The following is a 20,729-nucleotide window of genomic DNA, read 5'->3' as shown; positions in this document are numbered from 1 at the left end:
GAACATACTAATTTTTTTGCGTAAACTGGCCTGAAACTGTAATCTTATTTTTGTATTACAAGTAGCTAGGATTACAGGCATAAGCCACCATGCCTATCCTTTTTTTCTTTCTAATACAGGAAAAAGTGTCTTATTTCACTTAGGTACTTAAAAATACATAGCTCAGTCAGTATAAAAATTAAGAAATCTTCCGAGGTTAATCTAAAGCCATGAGACTAACGAGAAGTTGTGTGAGGAACTGGAATATGAGGGTAAAGAAGAGTGATAAACCAAATGAAGTTAATCAGGATATATTGTATACATTTGGAAATGTCACAATGACCCTTACTAATAAGAAAAAAATAAAATGTGATGGATGTTCACATTATAACAACAATGAAAGCACTAATTCAGCTAAGAAATTTTGAAAAATGCAAGTCAGGCAGCAGGGAGAAACAACATGATTAGACATCTGCCAGGAATGGATGCATTCCAAATGAAACAGACCATCTGAACTATGATTCATTCATTCCTCCCTTCCTTTCTTCCTTCTTTCCTTCCTTGCTTTCTTTTGCCAGTCCTGGGGCTTGAACCCAGGACCTGGGTACTGTCCTAGATCTTCTTTTGCTCAGGCTAGCACTCTACCACTTGAGCCACAGTGCTATTTCTGTTTATGTGGCACTGAGGAATTAAACCCAGGGCCTCATGTATGCAAGGCATACACTAAGCCACATTCCCAGCCCCTTTATTTATTTATTTATTTATTTAGTTATTTAGTTAGTTAGTTAGTTAATTAGTTAGTTTCTTTTGTCGGCCATGGGGCTTGAACACTGGCTTAGGTGCTGTCCCTGAGCTCTTCAGCTCAAGGCTAGCTCTCTACCACTTGAGCCACAGCACCACCTCAGTTTTCTGGTGGTTAATAGGAGGTAAGAGTCTCAAGGTCTTTCATGCCCAGGCTGGCTTTGAACCACAATCCTCAGATCTCAGCCTCCTGAGTAGCTAGGATTATAGGTGTGAGCCACCAGTGCCTGGCCTCTATATTTATAATTTATGTTTGCTCTGAGTTTTTATTTATTTGTTTTGTCAGCTGTGTGGCTTGAACTCAGAGCCTGGGTACTGTCCACAAGCATTTTTGCTCAAGGCATGCACTCTACCACTTTGAGCCACAGCACTACTTCTGGCTTTCTGTTGGTTAACTGGAGATAATTCTCATGACTTTCCTGCCCTGGGCTGTCTTTGAACCATGATCCTCAGATCTCAGCCTCCTGAGTAGGTAGAAGTATAGGTGTGAGTCACTGGCATCCACCCAGCTGCACTTTTATTTTAGATAAGCAGTGTTATCCACTGAAGAGTGGTCGAATTCAACAATATGTTCAAAATGTTGAATAACATATTGTGGTTCTAACTCTGTATTATTTTTTTCCTTTCTTTTTTATTGTTACTATAAAGGTGATGTACATAGGGGTTTCAGTTACATAAGTCAGGTAATGAGTATAGTCAGCCTGTAATCCTAGCAAATTGGACAATGTCACCCTTTCCCTCACTGGACACATGAACTTCTTACAGGGATCTGAGACCATGAATGTCAACTTCCCAGAGATTCATTTGTATGAGGACTGCCCTCAGAAACCTGATGTTCTATGGGACACTAAGAGTCCTACTGCCCCTTCGCGGACTACAACGTGGGTGCTCAGCACTGAGCATGGGTTAAATCTCTAAGTTGGTTCCGTTTAAGGTCAACAGAGCAGAGGTAAAGTCTGAGAAACCCAGCTTTGATAGGTGACAAAGGGTCTGAAAAAAAAAATCAGAAAGGGAAAGTTTCATTGTCTAAATTTCACCTTCTTCCTCCTCCTCTTCCTCTTCAGTTGTTTCTGCAGCCAGGGACCGGGTCTCAACCTGCTTCTGCAAGGCCTGCAATTTACTCTCATAGTCCTGAAGGAAAACAAAGGAAATGACATGTAGGAGAGGGAGGAAATAAGAGGGAAGGAAAATGATACTGGGGAAAGTAGAGAGAGCAAAGGACAAACACATGAAAGGGAGACCAAGGAATGACACAGTAATATTTACACATTGAGGAATTCCAGAGAAAGACAACATTGCAAAAGATCAAATTCACCAGTACTGCCGAAAGTTCCAATTATCTGTTTGGAAGGTGAAAAAATTAAGACTGTAGTCTGTGAAGAACTCTGTGGGTGACAAACCATCTTTATAGTGGTAGAGTGAATTCTGCCTTCAGATAACCGGAAGCTCTCATCAGTATTGGACTGAAATAATTTATAGATCATATTGTTATTCAAGAGACATTTTGTTTTAAAATCTATTATGAGGATTGCTAGAATTCAAATCAGATTTGTCTTTCATTTCTCCTCCTACTTCATGCATTTTCAAAAAGGGCATTATCACCTCAAAGCAGCAAAAGATTATGAGACAGAGAAAGAGAATGGAAAAAACTGTCTAGAAAGGTTATCTGATATGAAAAAAGATGGAATTTTAATGAAAATAAAACAAGCAGGATTAAAAAAGAAACTTTCGCATAATGAAAATACTAAAACATAGCCTTAAGTATAATACCTTATGATCTACTCAGACATCCTGCTTTGGTTGCTCAGGAGTGGCGCAGTCACTGGCTGTCAGGAAATGGACCTGCACCACTGTCAGAACCTTCCACTCCCCCACATCAACCTTCCACATAACCAGAGGGTTACAGATGGCCACTTCAGTAAGCTCCATGACAAAAGGAGCTCCCATCGGCAATGCTAACAACACAAACATTCTCCAAGACCCTAGCCACGCTGACAAACTGGATTCACAAAGGAAGTCTTCTTTGTTTGTTTAAGGCTAGCACTCTAGCACTTGAGCCACAGCACCACTTCCGGCTTTTTCTGTTTATATGGTACTGAGGAATTGAACCCAGGGCTTCATGCATGCTAGGCAAGCACTCTACCACTAAGCCACATTCCCAGCCCAGGAAGCCTTCTTTCTTTAGTGGGGCTGGCAATAATCAAAACCAAGAGCCAGTGATACAGGTTTATATAATATTACAAATTATGTACAGTATAGTGAAGAAAAAAGGAAGAAAAGGAAATGGAAAGGAGGAAACAAAAAGCAAAGAGAAGGGAAGAGGAGGGTAAAAAATTAAGCTAGTAAGTAAAATGATTTTAGTTTAGTCCTGGCGCTTTATCTTATAATTTTAGAAAATTCAGTCTTCTCTAAACCTTATTTTCTTCATTTTTTCTTTCTTTTTTTATTGTGAAAATACTGTACAGAGGGGTTACAATTACATGGGCAAGATAATGAGTACATTTCTTATCAAGCATTGTAGCCTCCTCCTTTGTTTCCCCTTCCCATCCCTTCCCATCCTCCCCCTACCTCCCTATTTTCTTCATTTTAAAATGAAAATTTTAGCCAGGCGCCAGTGGCTCACGCCTGTAATCCTAGCTACTCAGGAGGCTGAGATCTGAGGATCACAGTTCAAAGCCAGCCCGAGCAGGAAAGTCTGTGAGACTCTTATCTTCAATTAGCCACCAAAATATGAAGTGACGCTATGGCTCAAGTGGTAGAGTGCTTGCCTTGGGCTGAAGAGCTGAGGGACAGCACCCAGGCCCAGAGTTCAAGCCCTACAACTGGCCAAAAAAAAAAAAATTTAGACCAGGCATTGGTGACTCACACCTGTCATCCTAGATTGTCAGGAGGCTGAGATCTGAGGATTGCAATTTGAAGCCAGCCAGGGCAGGATAGACCGTGAGACTCTTATCTCTAATTAATCACCAGAAAACCAGAAGTGAAGCTGTGGCTCAAAGTGATTAGAGTGCGTGTTAAGCACAAAAGCTCAGGGACAGTGCTTTGGCCTTGAGTTCAAGCCCCAGAACTGGCTAAATAGATTTTAGCATATGATCTACCTATCACATCAAACAGCAGGATGGACAAATATATGAACCATCTAAAAATGATAGGCAATCTTTAAAATCTCTTTTATTTAGTGTATGTACACACACTGGTATTGGGGCTTGAACTCAGGGCTTGGGCATTATTCTTCAACTATTTTGCACAAGGATGGCACTCTATCTCTTAAACTATGGCTCTTCTGTTTTTTTCTGGAGTTAATTGGAGGTAAGAGTCTCATGGAGACATTTTGTCTGGGCTGGTTTCAAATTGCAATCCTCAGATCTCAGCCTTCTGAGCAGCTAGGATTATAGGCATGAGCTACCAGCGCGTGGCTAAAAATCAATGTTTTAAGCCTGGTAGCTACTTAGGAAGCTGAGACATAAGAATCACTGTTCAAAGCCAGTCTGGGCAGAAAAGTCTGTGAGAAAACCAGAGTGGAGCTGTGGCTAAGTAGTAGAGCACTAGTCTTGAGTGAAAGAGCTAGACTACTTGGGAAAATGGCAGATTCCAAGTTAGGAGTAAGAAAAGTATAAGGTAAGCCCGGAATATCTTTTTTTTTTTTTTTTTTTTTGGGGTGCCATGCTGAGGTGGGGCTTGAACTCAGGGACTGGGTGCTATTTTTTTTTTTTTCTTTAAAGCTAGCACTCTACCACTTGAGCTATGGCTCCACTTTCAGCCTTTCGGTAGTTTACTGGAGATGACAGTCTCATACTTTCATGAGTGGGCTGGTTCCAAACCATGATCCTCAGATCTCAGCCTCCTGAGTAGCTAGGGTAACACGCATGACCAACCAGCACCCAAGTAGCCTGGACTTCTGAGACAATTTCTTTTTCTTTTTTTTTGTCAGTCGTGGGGCTTGAACTCTGGGACTGGGCGCTGTCCCTCAGTTCTTCAGCTCAAGGTAAGCACTCCACCACTTGAGCCACAGCACCACTTCCGGTTTTCTGGTGGTTAATTGGATATAAGAGTCTTATTGATTTTCCTGTCCAGGCTGGCTTTGAACCACAATCCTCAGATCTCAGCCTCCTGAGTAGCTAGGATTACAGGTGTGAGCCACCAGCGCCCGGCTCTGAGGCCATTTCTCAATGGCACTGCTCCCATTGGACATTAAAAGTGAAAACAATAGAAAAAGAATTCGGAATATTGAGTCCAGAACTAATCTATGAGTCCACAGTGAGAATGAAAGGTGATGAAGATGTGAGGAAAAAGAACCCCTTTTACACTCTTGGTGGGAATATAAACTAGCGTCACTATGGAAATCAGTAGAGGCACCTCAAAAACCAACAACATACCTTCCTTATGACTCCACCATAACACTATTGGGTATCTATTTGAAAGAGTATAAATCAATATATAAGAAAGATACCTGCCTAACCCATGTTTTGGAAGCACTGTTCCTAATAGCCAAATAGTGGAAACAAACCAAGATGATCAACAACAGATGAATGGAAAAAGAAGGTAAGGTACATATATACATCATAGTATACTACACAGCTATAAATAAAATCATGTCATCTGCAGGAAAATGGAAAGAATTGGGGAGCATCAAGTTGAGTGAAATATGTCAAGCTCAAAAAGCCAAATGTGTTTTCTTATATGTGGAAGCTAGGCTTAAAAGACATACACATTGACATGTACATACATATTTATTTACATATGTAAATACATACATGCACTCAGAGCACACTGGAACTATTGAGGAGGATAATGAGAAGGGGAAAGGAAAAAAAAGAGGGCCAATAACTTTGAAATACATTGCAATTCATAGGAAATCACAATGAAAGCTGTTTGGTCAACAGGGGATTGAGTAGGGGCTGAGAAAGAGAAAGCAATCGTTTTTCTGAGCAAAATATAACAAAAACATTCATGAAATATCATGGTAAACCCTATTGGGGCAACAGTTTAAGTAAAGGACAAGAAAGTAAAACAAGCTCTGTTGGATGGGGTAGTGGGTACTAGCTGGAGGCGGTTTGGTTAACAAGAGGGGTGAGTGAGGGTGAATATGATGAGCTGTTTGCATGTATGAAAACAGAACAATGGAACCTGTTGAAATTGTTAAGAAGGGGTAGGGAGTAAAAGAGAATGATAGTATGTGTTATACACATGTGCACAAATGAACTTCATGAGGCCCAGGACCATTAGTCTTGACTATTGAAGCAACTGTCCCATAACACTCTTCCAGACCAAACTCACACTCATGCATTGAGGTTTTAATCATTCTCAAAAGTTAACTATCCGCTAGACGAAGGGTTAACAGTGTGTACCTATAAGCTAGACCCAGCCTACTGATAGTTTTGTGAATACAGTTTTAATGGAACACAATCACCTCTGTTCATTTGCAGGTTGCCTATGGCTACTTGCCAGCTACCACAGCAGAGATGAGTGACTATAAGATATAACACATGTCTGGAAAGATGAAAATACCACTGAGGGTTGGTGTTGGAGGTTAGTGGTACAGTACTTAGTATGCATAAGGCTCTGGGTTCAATGCCCATTTATTTTTTTGTTGGTGGTCATGAGGCTTGAACTCAGGGCCTGGGTATGCGCTTTTGTGCTCAAGGCTAGCATTCTACCACTTTGAGCCACAGCACCACTTCCAGTTTTCTGGTGGTTAACTAGAGGTAAGACTCACAGACTCTCTTGCCTGGGCTGCCTTTGAACTACCATCCTCAGATCTCAGCCTCTTGAGTAGCTAGGAGTACAGGCATGAGCTACTGGTACCTGGCTTAGATCAGGGGTTCTTAAAGAGTGCCTGGAATATTACCTGGAAACTTCTGAGAGATGCAAAGTACCAGGTCTCATCCCAGACCTACTCAGCCATTGTGAGGGTCAGCCTAGAGTCCGAGTTCTCACATAATCCCCCAGGGGACTCTGATTACAGTGTGAGAACCATTCTCCCATTCTACATATATAGATGGCTGGTGCAGTAAACAAGACAGGTAAGACGCTTATTCTAGGTGCATTTACATCCTAGTAGGAGAAACAGACAAGTACACAGACAGGATAATTGCAGTAAGTTATCATTACCAAAACATAGGATGAGCTAGAGCTGGAAGAAAGGAGCTCAGATGTGGAAGAGAAGTATGGGAAAGGATTACAATTAAGGGTATGTACAAGAATTGTGAGGTTGTAACAAACCTGGCATACCCAAAGAACAAAAGGTCAGAGAATCTGCACTATGAAAGAGTTCAAAATCATTTGGACAATGGTGGCTCACGCCTATAATCCTAGCTACTCAGGAGGCTGAGATCTGAGGATCACAGTTCAACCAGCCTGGAAAAAGCACGCAGGAAAAACCATGAGACTCTTATCTCCAATTAACCACTAGAAAACCAGAAGTGGTGCTGTGGCTCAAATGGTAGGGCACTTGCTTTGAGCTGAAGAGCTGAGGGACAGCGCCCAAGCCCAGAGTTCAACTCCCACGAGCAACAACAACAACCAAAAAAAAAAAAAAAAAAAAAAGAGAGAGAAGCTGTGATCTGAGGATCTAGGGTTGAAACCAGCCTAGGTAGGAAAGTATGGCCCAAGTGGTAGAGCACTAGCCTTGAATAAAAAAAGCTCACAGTGCCCATGCTCCGATTTCAAGCTCCAGGAATGCATACATACACACACACCACACACACACACACACACACACACACACACACACACACACACACACACACACACAAGCACGCATGCACGCACACCAAAGCCCTAATGAGATACCCTACTCTGCAGTGAATGTGCTGCATTTCAATTAAAAACAAATAAATAGCAGTTTCAAATTTTCAAAAAGTCTTAACTGTTTACTCTAAGAAAAATATTCTGCTTTGTTCAGTCTTCTCTCTAGTCACCACTGATAATTTGGCTGGAAAAAAGAGCAGAGATTAAAGGGTAGAAAAGACAGACCATTACTTAAAGCTTTCAAAACCTCTCACTTCTACCTGTATGAAGGGAAGTCTAGCCATTTCATTTAAAAGCGCTTCATATCATAACTATGTCATGAAAAAAAAAACAGCTTAAACTCAAAGAAACCAGGAAGAAATATTCATGTTATATGAAAAGACTGAAGAAAAATATAGCATAAAGCAGAAACATAGCATAACTATAGCTAACGGTCCTATGTATTCATTCACACATCCTTTTTTTGGGGGGGTGGGGGTGGTAGTGGTGTTGAGTGGTGGGTAAGCTCCGAAGCCTTGCATATGTTAGACAAGTGCTCAACCACTGAGCTACACAACCAGACTGGGATTTTGTTATAGAAAAGGGCAGCAAATGCTTCAAAATTATATAAAAAAAAAAAAGCACGTAGAAGTATTTTTTAAGAAATGGTATACAGCCATCTTCATACAAAAATGCAATAAAGTCAAGACCAGTTTAATTAGCATTACCTCATTTCCCTTTTCCCTCCTTCCACAAACAGAAATCATACTCTTACAAGACAATTTCGACTTTTATTGAATGAGGACTTTATTTTCCACAGTACAAACTAACTTTCCCTTCCCTGAAAAGGCAGATCTGACACTCAGGACAATCTTCAAGCATTGTTTTAGGGAATTGAGGGAAAATCCACAGTTTGTTAACAAGAAGATTCACAACTTCTTTTTACAGTAATAATAGAAGGAAAACCAATACAATTCATAACCTAAAGTGGTCCAAACTAAGTGTATCTACGACAGGCCTTAAAATCTGGAAAAGATGACATAAACCGGACATTTACGAAAACGGCTTACAACAATTTGGCTCTGACCGTACAGAACCCAGGCCTGCTTTGCATTCCGCCAAAGGAGGCTTTCTTCACCAGTACACCACAGGCTGCTTCCCATCTCCCAGTCTTTTGCTCAAATTATTAAGGCAAGTCTATCAACAACCAGAGTAAGGCACTGGGGTTCAGACTGTTCAGACTGTGGGAAGCCCATGTAACTTCCTACGGTGTAATAGCACTTAAAAATGCACAGTGTTTTGTTTTTTAATATCAGACTACACCTAAAGCACAAAAGGTCACCTAAAGTCACTTCAATGTAATAAACAATTCTCATTCATTACATCACTAGAGAAAGGAGAAACAGTACTAGAAATAATTGGAAGCAAGCGTAAAGGAAACACCCTTTGGTTTTAGACTTACCAGATAATGACTAACTCTCCATGGAATATCATTTTGGATTACAAAACTACACAAATTAACTAGGACTCTTCTATGTTCCACCACTGTATAATAGTCACTATATAATCTCATTAGCATAAGTACTTCATCTCACTATGGTAACACCTTGAAATATTTCAATAATAGAAGAGTGCCTTAATGATGACCATTTCTCTTTGGTCTTGTAGAATTAAGGCTCAGGGACAGATCCTATCAGATCAAAAAAACAAGCCCACACATTGGTGCATGCCTATAATCCCAGTTATTCAGGAAGCTGGGGGAGAAGGATACTAGTGCAAAGACCAGTTTGGGCAACACAGTGAGACTGAATCTCAACAAAGATTGAAAAATCAAAGCAAATGGGCTCACAGAGATGGCACTCGTTCAGTGAGGGATGCAATGAAGCAATTTTGCATTCATACAAAGTTACTTCCTAAAATAAGTACTTGTTCTGAAATACATGAAGGGACATCTATAGCAGTCAAGCAAACCTTTCTTTTTTTCCTGGCCATCTATGAAATTAAGGGCTCCTTCAGATTTCTAAACTTTTCAGCACTATAAGGATACATAGACCTAGATCAACAGATGAGGCACACACCCAAATCTCTTCTTTGAGATATCACTACAGGCACTGTTCTGACTGCAGTGTATTCATATGTGAAAATATTCCAGAATATTCTCTTTTCTTCATTCTAGTGTCACTTGGATCACCAGTGGATGGCTAACTTACTCCCACTATTTGGTGGGAAAAGGAAGCACCTGTCCATACTAAGACTAAAAAGTCACCCCAATATGAAAATATAGGTTATTTCAAGTTAGGGAAAGGGACTCATGTTTTTACTACAGAGTTGAAAGCTATGCAATTATTATTTATAATATTAGAAAATGTTTTTTTTTGCCAAGAAAGGAAAAGTCGGCATAATTATATCTAATGCAGAATAAAGAAGGCCAACTGTGGGTTTACATAGATGCACTGAAGTGACTAAGCTGAATAGACTACCAAGTACACGCAAACAAATGGCACAAGAGACTGTTGTATCAATGAAGGCGACACACTGCAGCAGCAATCAATCACATCTAATATGCCATCAAAACCCTGTTGAAGACTAGAACTGTTCTTGCTCTGAAAGCAAAAATATCCCCTCCAAAGTACTATTCACTTTTTTTTTTTAAAGAGGAAAAAAAAGTTAGTTGAAAGCAACTTTCGGTGCATTAAGGAAGCAGTTTCTTAGAAGGAAAAGAAATGATTTAAAATAATGTGCTCTAACAAAACATAGTGCCCACACACAAAAGAAGAAAAAAAGGCACAATCCAGACGGCTTCCTTGAGTGCTAAATTTCTATCTTGGCTGCAGTTTTTCACACCATTTGGAAGACAAGTGTTTGAAAGATGACTTAATGCGACTCAGGAAATCTTCGACACTATGAAGTCAGGCAATTTCTGGCTCTTCACACTGCTTCGTAGAAAAGTTTCTGACAAGTGCAAGAGATGAAGAAGAATGTGGAAATCACACTTTCTTTCCATTAAAATCCATCTGTTTTTGTAGATTCTCCAGTGAAGGCAAACAGACCACAGCATGGTAAAATGAGGTATAGATACAATAAATGTTCATCAGGACTTCTTTTTTCTTGCTTATCTATGAGCATTACTACAGCTGCCCACAGAATAGTTTACTATATATCATCTCTTTTATTTCAGAACCAAGCAAAAATTAACTTTCATTATCTCATCAACTATTGCAGAAAAAAAGCAGATAAGAGACATATGCTGTAGTCTTTCTCCCATATCTTTCCTTCTTCCACCCAATGATCTTACAAACTCATTTGTACTGTTCAAAGAACTCATATTTCTTGTGGCTATTTGTATTTGGCACAATTTAATGAATAGTTCATTTTTTTTGGGGGGGGCTGTGTGTTGTCTGTAAAATAATACATTAAACTTCAAAATACAAATTACAAACAGAAAGACACAGTGCCAATTTGAAGACTGTAGAATTATGGCAAATTTTATACATCATTTAACACATCAAAAAAAACTTTACTGAATCAATTCTCTATAAAAATGGGAAAAGATGATGTTCTATTGAAGACGCAAAGCTGTGTATTACAAAAGCTGTCTGAAGAAATTTAGTTTGTGATTATGAAAATTTCAATATACTTAAAAGACCAGACCTGGATATGGATATGATGTCCAAAGCTGTGTCTACATGGTTGCATGATTTTTGTTTTGTTTTTCGGGGTTTTTTTTGGCAGTACTAGGGTTTGAACTCAGGGCCTCCCCCTTGCTAGGCAGGTGTTCCACACTGAGCTATGCCTCCAGTGCATGTTAACACTTTTAAACCAAGTTCCATTTAGTTTTATTCCCCACCATTTATGGAGAACAGACATTGACTTTTACATATCAAATTCCCCTTTTCAGAAGTCAGCATGAACTAAGAGGGAGGTCTTTCTGGATATCAGATCAATTTACAGGCACTGTTAAAAATATAAACTTACACCAAAACAAGTTGGTGTAAGTGTATTAATTATCTAGGCACCACGGAAGGGGGAAAGTCTCAGAAAAATAAAGGAGGTCTCAATGCTTTATCCAAAATTCCAGAAACTATCCATTGACGGTATATAAAGTAAAATGTTTACCAGTGTTTTACGTTTTGTTAACCATATAAAACCAGTTCATGTTTGTAGGAACACAGCACTAAAATCATAATGCAAATACCAGAAGTTCTAAGGCAAAAGGGGTAAAACCAACCTAAACTGTGAGCTAGCATTAACATTGCCTAGTCTCTCCTCTGCGATTTCAAGTTTGCCCAGTAATTTATTTATACTGTGGTTTCGCGCCCAGCTTTGAGGTTGGGTGCCGAGAACTGCCGCCTCATCCTCGGAGGTGTCACAAACTGGCTCCCGGGGTTAGGCTTGTCAGTCTGTTTGTGACAGGAATTAGCTGCATCGCCCTCCAACTGCCCTCCAGTGTTATAATTACAGTAAGACTGCCGGTGCTGGTGAATGTGGCGCTTTGCCTGGAAAGTCTGCAGGTCAGCAGTGGAGTGACCACTGTGGGAGTTTAATGATTCCGAGGAGGCAGAGGTCTGGCAGCGCCCACTTTTCGGTTGGCCACTGTTGAGAGAATTGCTTCTCCAACGTAGCTGAGGTGGCTGTTGTGGATTGTTAATAGGCTGCTTGCTAACTTGGATGTGCTCTAGACTTCTTGTTCCCGGAGAGCCCCGTGCTAACAGGGGATCCTTAGAAGCCGCTCTACTCCCTTTCTCTTGGCTCTCATCTTTACTTGCTTTTCTTCCCTCTTCATCTTTTGGAATTCTAAGCTCGATAACTTCATCTTCTGTTATGATGATATGAGTCCCAGGACTCCAAGAGTTTCTGTGCTTAGGGTTGCTCTTGAAGGGGAAACGGGGTTTCCGGTTCTCAGGAGGGATGAACCTGTGAGGTGCGTTCTGTCGCCGGAGCTGTTTCGTTATTTCCTGCTGTTGCAGGTTCTTAAATCGAATTTGCTCTTGCCTCATCCATCGCAGACGCCCGCGTCTGAACGCTGGGTCCCCATTCATCAGCTGGGACACCCGTTCTTCTTTGCCAAGTTCTCCGCTTTCTCCTTTAATTCCATCATTCTCAGGGGTGCAATTAACACCAGCACCCACAGACTCCTTGGGTTTGTGATTTCCTTGGCTCTTCTGTTCCTGAGACCCAATCAGTGGTAAGATTTTCTCCATTTTGACCATTTTACTTCTTAAGACTTTGATCTCCTCATCTTTCATGTTGTTTTGCTTTTTGACTTCTTGCAAAATATCTTCCAACTTGTCTATGTGAACCTTGAGGTCATCTACGTCTGTCCCACCTTTACCACTGGCCATCACATCTTCAATCCTCTCATCTCCGACACCAACAGTATCCCAGACATCTCTGGCCACTGCCCTCCAAGAGTCCCTCTCATTGGGATCTTTTTTCCCATACATGGCACAAAGCTCTTTCATCTTAACAATTGCCAAGGCTTCAATCTCCTGCCGACTGTGCCTAAAATCATTGAGAGCCACCTCATAGCAAATCTCTTTAACAGCCTGAATTTTAAGATCTGAGATTGTCACCCACTTGGAATCTTTACTCAGGCGCCTTCTTTGAGGAATCTGATACATTTTAATTGGTTCTCTTTTCTTCCCACTGCTGGGGAGGCCACATTTTTTAACAATGGTTTGTAACTTGCTGGGAGGTAGTTTTTCTCTCAGAGAAGTAATCAGTTTCCAGCTCTCTTCACATGACCTCTTGTCAGAATCGTCCCCGCTATCAGAATCCGCGTCCTTTGGGAAAACAAAATAAAAAAAAAATGGCCCCAAAATAACCAAAATTAAAATGCAAAAAAGGAAAATCAAATCGAAGAAAAAAAAAAAGAAAAAAAAAAGCCTTAACCAAGTTTAAAAGCAAAACAAACTAAAGCCCTAAACTAAAAAATTGAAATTAAAAAAACTAAATGATACGCAAGTCTATTAAGACATATGCATATGTAGGGTACAAGTAATATAAAGCTTTGTGCATTGGGTATGCCCAATCCGATTTCAGCTCTCTATCTTATGTGATGAAATACACAACCAAATTTCTCAAAAGGGCTGACAAAGAGTGTTTCTCACTCTCCCTCATATGAAATTAACAAGTTAGTGTAAGAGAAAACCTCCACTATGTCAAGAAAATGGAGTACAACCTATGCCCCACGCGTGCAGACAATCCATGCAGCCATTTCCCTCATTTGCCTTGGTTATTGCTGTTGCTCCTTCCAGAATCTCTGTTCCCATGAGTGAACACGGATGCCATACAAAGATGTGACAGGCAGGCGGATTAACAAAGGTTAGTAAGGCTGCAGGATGCCAAGTTTGTTTAGCTTTACTAAAAGAGCAGCCCTAGAAAAAAAGAGTTAGAAGAGAAATAGAAAAGGAAGCAACAGGGATGATGTTAAAAGTGCCAAGAATCCCTATTAGCAGAACATGTGAGGTTCTTATCAACCAAATTCTTTTACTGTCAGGTTCAGAGGGTTCTGAAACTAGCCTTCCTAGGAAGTAGATATCAGATTTGCTGTTTTCTTTAGTCATGTAAAATTAATATACTTCATTTTTACATTAAATCTTTTTTTAACCCAGAGATCAAAGAAGCATTAAGAACATCCTTATAGAGGATTTTTGTTGTTGTTGCCAATAATATCTTACCTCCAAAAATTTGAGCAATTACCAGAACAAAAATTAAGCCTAGGCAAATATCTATTAAATATAATTTAAAATTTCCTAAGTACCAGCATATTTTAATAAATACAACTTACATTTTTCTCTCTAGAAAACCCATGGAAATTCTAACTATTTGAGGAATATCACTTATACTGACAACTCTTTCAATAAACACATGAAATGCCAAGATTATATTGTGCTATGTAAAATTAGTTCACTCTGTCTTTCCAGATGTTTGCTTTTGCACCACTGCATCTTTTTTTAAAAGGGTGAAGGGAACAGTAGGAGGAGGAAGATCTGTGAAAGGGGATGGATAAGGATAAATATAGTTGATGCAGTTATTTGAATGTATATTGTAGAACAATGAAATCTACTGAAATTGTATTAAGAGGGTAGAGGAGGAGGAGGAGCGTAAGTGATACAGCAAGTAAGATTGATCAAGATATATTGTTTACAAGTGTGGAAATGCTACAATGAAACCTCCCTTGTATTAAAAAAAAAAAAAAAAGAAGAATGCTTAAAACCTAGGTAACTGAGGAGGCTGAGAGCTAAGGAGGGTGGTTCGAAGCTAGCCTGGGCAGGAAAGTCCATAAGATTCTTATCTCCAATCAATCACCAAAAAGCCAGAAGTAAAGCTATGGCTCATGTGGCAGAGCACTAGCCTGAGCAAAGGAGCCTGAGCAAAGCCTCAGGACTGACACACAAAAATGAATGAATGAATGAATGAATGAATGAATGAGCAGCCTGGCTTAGCAATAATTTCAAGGGCTAGACAGATAATAATCAGTCTTTTTTTTTTTTTTTTGTCAGTCATGGGGCTTGAACTCTGGGCTTGGGCGCTGTCTCTGAGCTTCAGCTCAAGGCTAGCACTCTACCACTTGAGCCACAGCACCACTTCTGCCTTTTTCTGTTTATGTGGTGCTGAGGAATCAAACTCAGGGCATCAAGAATGCTAGGCAAGCAATCTACCACTGAGCCACCTTCCCAGCCCATAACCAGTAATTTTTAAGTAACAAAAACAAATCTTTTTGTTACTTTATCTGAGACAGGGTCTTGCTAAGTAACCCATGGGACCCAGAAACTCCCTGTGTAGTCCAGCTGGTGGCTCACAAGCAAATCTTGATAACATGGAACACAAGAAGGCAGTACAGGCTTTAGAATTCCATGTGAGAGGATTAGGAAGAATCCCTTCCCCCTCTGGGGTTTGAATTCAGGGCCTCAAGCTTGCTAGCTTGCTACGCAAGTGCTCTTGTCACTTTACTACACTCCAAAGTGCATTAGGAGGAATATCTATGCAGGAAACAGAAGTTACCGAGGTGGAGGGAGAAAATACTCACTAGATGAGGAGTTTAAGTTAGTCTAGTAAAAAGAAATATTGTTCAGACTCTTTTTGTGGCTGCAATCACCAAAATTCTCTCTAGTGAAGGGTTTGGGTTTTTTCTGTTGTTGTTGTTTTTTGTAGTTCATGAAAAGGAACTGAAACTGATAATGGTATTTTGCTTTCTAAACCAAAGATCTGTCCATATAGTCACTTTCTAGGAAATGAAAAATCTTTAACAACAATTTGGCTTCTGAATTTAAAGATGTTGCTCTTAATTTCTATTATTTCTACTAGCCTGTAAATAGGAAACCCATTTATAAATTCTGTCCAAAAACTTAGCAACAAAAAGCAGATAAAGCTAACTTTATGGTTCTATACTTTTTTTTCTTTTTAGATTCAAAAAGCCAAATGGGTATGTATATCTATCTATACATGCACATACACGTGTGCACATACCTGTATATACACATACATAGAACATGATTCTAAATATGGGACTATTTAGGAGGATGAGGGGGAGAAATGAAAAAAGAGTAAATAATTTCAAAATACATTGCAACTGAATATAAAGACAGTATAAGGAGTCTCAGTGAAAGCTGCAGATCCATGACACAGTCTGGGAGGAGAGGGAAGAGAAAGCAATAGAGCAACAATCATGTAATTATTCTGAATAAAATATGTGTATATATGAAATACCATAGTGAAACCAGTGGATGCAATTAATACTAAAAAAGAAAATGAATGAGTCAGGTGCTGGTGGCTCATGCCTGTAATCCTAGCCACTTTGCAGTTTAAAAAGTCAGCCAGGGGCAGCAAAGTCCCTGAGACTTTCATCTCCATTTAAGCACCAAAAAAGCAGGAAGCAGAGCAGTCGCCCAAGTGGTAGAGCACTGCCTTCAGCAAAAAAATCTCAGGAACAGTGTCCAGGCCCTGAGTTCAAGCCCAAAGATTGGCACATGCATGTACACGTACTCGTGCACGCACACACGCGTGTACATACACCTACCCCCCCTCCCACACACACACTTGGAAGGTAAAATAGCCTCTATTAGGAGACAGGTACTAGGAGGAAGGAGAAGTATAACAAAGCGTGTAAATGAGAATGAAATGGTTGATATAGTCTGCATGTGTAAAAATAGAACAGTGAACTCTATTGGATAGTTTTAAAGGGGGAAAAGCATAAAGGAGCGTGATAAAGGGGACAAAGTTGATTAGGATACACTGTATACACATGTGGAAATGTCACAACAAAATCCTTGCCACTCTAACACCTGCTCCAACCCCACCACAGCCTTACTTCTTATAACTAATATAAGAAAAAGAAGGAGGGAGGGAAAGAAAGGGAAAGGAAGAAAGAAGGGATGGATGGAGGGAAGGAAGGAGCCAAAATGGGGACTACTAGAGGTGTAGCTCCACTGAGTGTTTTCCTGACATAGGATAGGACTTTGGCTCAATTCTCAGAGGCACAAAAGAAAAAAGTTAGAATTAGTCTAACCTTAAGCGACAAAAGGTGACATTAATAACATGAGAAAAAGGATTGTTTGACTTGATAGTTTTCTTTCTTTCTTTTTAAACAAGTGTACCAAAACTTGAGTTTGCAGAATTCAAACTCTGATGCTTCCCACCAAACAACTATCACTTTTTTCTTAGCTGGTTTCTTTTCTTTCTTATAATTGCTAAGGGATAAAATAAGATAAAAATTCAGGATATTAAAATTATTAATCATTCCTTTAATATCAGGCTTTTTTTTTTTTTTCCGGTTGTGGGGCCTGAACTCTGGGCCTGAGCACTGTCCCTCAGCTCTTCAGCTCAAGGCTACTGCTCTACCACTTGAGCCACAGCGCCACTTCCGGCTTTTTTCTTTTTGCTTATGTGGTGCTGAGGAATCGAACCCAGGGCCTCAGGCATGCAAGGCAAGCGCTCTACCACTGAGCCAACTTCCCAGCCCTAATATCAGGCTTTTGAAAAATAAAAAGTTATACTTTTAAATTCTAGAGTAATGAGCTGAAGAGCTGAGGGATAGGCCCCACGACTGGACCCCCCCAAAAAAAAAAATTCTAGAGTAAAATATAAATAGGAGTGTACTTAAGTCTAAAAGAATGCAAACTAAATAAAGTGGCTATAATTTCCTTTCTTTTTATAATACTGCAAGTTAACCTTGTAAAATATCCTCTTTACAGTTCAAATGCATTAACTATCCTACCACCAACTGACCATGATACTTTGCTATAATTTCTTTTTTTTGTTGGTCGTGGGGCTTGAACTCTTGGCCTGGGCACTCTCCCTCATCTCTTCAGCTCAAAGAGAGCACTCAACCATTTGAGCCACAGTGCCACTTCCTTTTGCTATAATTTCTAAGATAAAAAAATGAACTGGTTTAACCCACTGCCAAGCTGAGAACTGAGTTGCCCTGGGAAAGGCTACTTCTGCTCTTTCAGTCTTTGGCTTTTATGGTCTATTGTGCAATTGCCCCTTTCTTCTGCAAAGCACAGAGCATGGCTGTTTACATGCTACATTTTATGCCAAAAGAGGAAGCCAGAATCTCAGCTTTCTCTCTAATGTCCCTTTCTCTTAAAAGACAGTGATGAATCTTAACAAATGGGAACTTCCTATATTACATTCACAGTGTCCTAACTTGGGAGCGAAGTTATACTTCTTTCTTAAATCTCAAATGAATTTGGAGGGTCTTCTTTTTTTTTGGGGGGGGGTCCGGTCGTGGGGCCTGAACTCTGGGCCTGAGCACTGTGCCTAAGCTCTTCAGCTCAAGGCTAGCACTCTACCACTTGAGCCACAGCGCCACTTCCGGCTTTTTTCTTTTTGCTTATGTGGTGCTGAGGAATTGAACCCAGGGCCTCAGGCATGCAAGGCAAGTGCTCTACCACTGAGCCACCTTCCCAGCCCCTGGAGGGACTTCTTATAACCAAGGCTATGTTAACCAAAACTGATTGGTTTTAAAAGTAAAATGCTGTATGCAAAATTTATATGCCCACATGTAAGGTATCAGTTCTATCTCACAAGAAAAAAAAAAAAAAAAAAAAACGAAAAAGAAAAAAAGATTTGAGCCAGGAGATGGCTCACTCCTGTAATCCTAACTACTCAAGAGGCTGAGAACTAAGGATCTTGATTCAGCCAACACAGAAAAGTCCCCATGAAACTCTTACCTCTAATTAACCATTCAAAAATTGGAAGTGGCACTGTAGCTCAAGTGATAGAGAGCTTAGCCTTGAGCACAAAGAGTCCCAAGGACAGTGCCCAAGCCCTGAGTTCAAGCCCCACAACCAAAACAAAATTAAGGGGAAAAAAGATGTAAAGTTATTGATTATAAGGGAAAAACCTACTCAGGTTTGGTCACTTTACATGTCATTAACTGACTTGTTTTCATTCAATACCAATGCAAAATGGCCCTCCTGAAAAAACTCTGTAAGGAGTTTGTACACATGACAGGAGAAGGAACCCCAGTGAAAAGTCAAGCCCAATACGATGGTATATAAGACTGCACTGATTGTATGGAAGCACTAAACAACAGGAAATGAGACATATTTGGAGAATATCACCACAGAAAACTCAGGAGCCTGAATTCAACTTTTTTTTTTTTTGGTCGGTTGTAGGCTTGAACTCTGGGCTTGGGTGCTGTCCCCTGAGCTCTTCAGCTCAAGGCTCTAACACTTTGAGTCACAGCAACAGGGTCATAAGACATTTATCATTTAGTACTGTTACTCACAAAATTCTTTCTAAAGAAGAAATCAGTTCCTCTTAAGTTAAAAAAAAAAAAAATCTAAGTAGAACAGATGGTAAAGGTTTTGTTTGTTTTTGGCCAGGCCTGGGCGCTGTTTCTCAGCCTCTTTGTAATCAAGGCTAGCGTTCTACCACTTGGGCCACAGTGCCACTTCTGCCTTTTTCTTTTGTTGGTTATGGGGCTTGAACTCTGGGCTGGGACACTGTCCCTGAGCCCTTCAGCTCAAGGCGAGCATTCTACCACTTGAGCCACAGTGCCCCTTCCAGTTTGCTAGTGGTTAATTGGGGATAGGAATCTCACAGACTTTCCTGCCCCAGCTGGCTATGAACTGTGATCCTCAGATCTCAGCCTCCTGAATAGCTAGGATTACAGGCGTGAGCCACTGGTGCCTGGCACTTCTGGCTTTTTCTGAGTAGTTCACTAGAGATAGAGAGTCTCACAGACTTTCCTGCCTGGGCTGACTTCGAACCAACATCCTCAGATCTCAGACTCATAAGTATTTAGGATTACAGGCATAAGCCACCAATGCCCAGCTGATGCTAAACTTTTGGGAGGAAAGCAAGGAGCTACTTCTGAAATCCTAGTTTGCTTTCAGGTATAGAGAACAAATAACCAGAACCTGATTGTGTGCACATAATGTATGTTCCCTGAAATTAAGTATGTCTCAAAGACATGGCATTCTCTTAAAAATATACTTTATTTTAGTTTGTTTTGTTTTTGACAGTACTAAAGATCAAACTCAGGGCTTCAGGTAGCTAGGCAAGTACTTAGCTACTAAACTACATCTTCATTTCCACCTACCCACCCCCCACCCTTTTATTTTTATTGAAACAAAAATTTTTTGCCCCTCTTCAAAAACAAATTTCTTTTTGAGACAGGTCTTTCTAAATTGCCCAGGATGGCCTTGAACTTTCAATCTTCTGCCTTCTAAGTAAATGAGATTAGAGGTATGCAGGCAGCCCACCTGGCTGTCAATGTTTTATTAGGGGGCATAGAGTGATCATCAATGTTGCACCAGGCAACATCATTCTTGCATGTCTACTCCAGCGTGGTCCCAAGACTGGTGGCATTGGCATCACCTAGGAATTTGCCAACAATGCAAAACCACAGCTCCCACCCAAGGCCTCCTTAGTCAGCAGCTACATGTTAAGAAGACTACCAGGTGGTTGAAAAGCACTGCTCCAAGGGACACAATGTTGAAACAAGTCCGAAGACTCAAGTTTAAGCCTCATGTACATGATCTGGCAGGTGGTTTAAGAAAGTCAAGGGGACATTTTTTAGCCTTAGTTTACTCAGCTGTAAACTACAGATAATATTACACATTTGCTTACATAACACACCTACCGAAGTGAGTTGTCTTGAGGAACAAATAAAAGGGATGTTAGGCTCTTTGTAAATTATAAAGTGCCATATAAATACAAGGCATTACTCTTAATAATAAACACAGCCTAATTATACCTGTCCTCTT

General features: G+C 40.2%; 1 protein-coding gene across 12 annotated transcripts in view; it reads right to left on the bottom strand.

Annotated features, from left to right (window-relative positions):
* Nucleotides 1–20,729, bottom strand: part of Kif1b (kinesin family member 1B) — a 153,607-nt gene that overhangs the window by 52,046 nt on the left and 80,832 nt on the right. For all 12 annotated transcript variants that reach the window (XM_070037319.1, XM_070037329.1, XM_070037324.1 and 9 more), the window contains one exon: nt 1,818–1,911. In XM_070037319.1, the coding sequence (XP_069893420.1) occupies nt 1,818–1,911 (94 nt within the window). The remainder of the gene's footprint in view (nt 1–1,817; nt 1,912–20,729) is intronic.

The sequence above is a fragment of the Dipodomys merriami genome, unplaced genomic scaffold (genome assembly GCF_024711535.1).
Source record: "Dipodomys merriami isolate MVZ:Mamm:240054 unplaced genomic scaffold, mDipMer1.0.p SCAF_28, whole genome shotgun sequence".
NCBI classification, from domain to species: Eukaryota; Metazoa; Chordata; class Mammalia; order Rodentia; family Heteromyidae; genus Dipodomys; species Dipodomys merriami.
The sequence above is the reverse complement of the archived record's forward strand: the minus strand, read 5'-3'. Positions and strand labels throughout refer to the sequence as shown.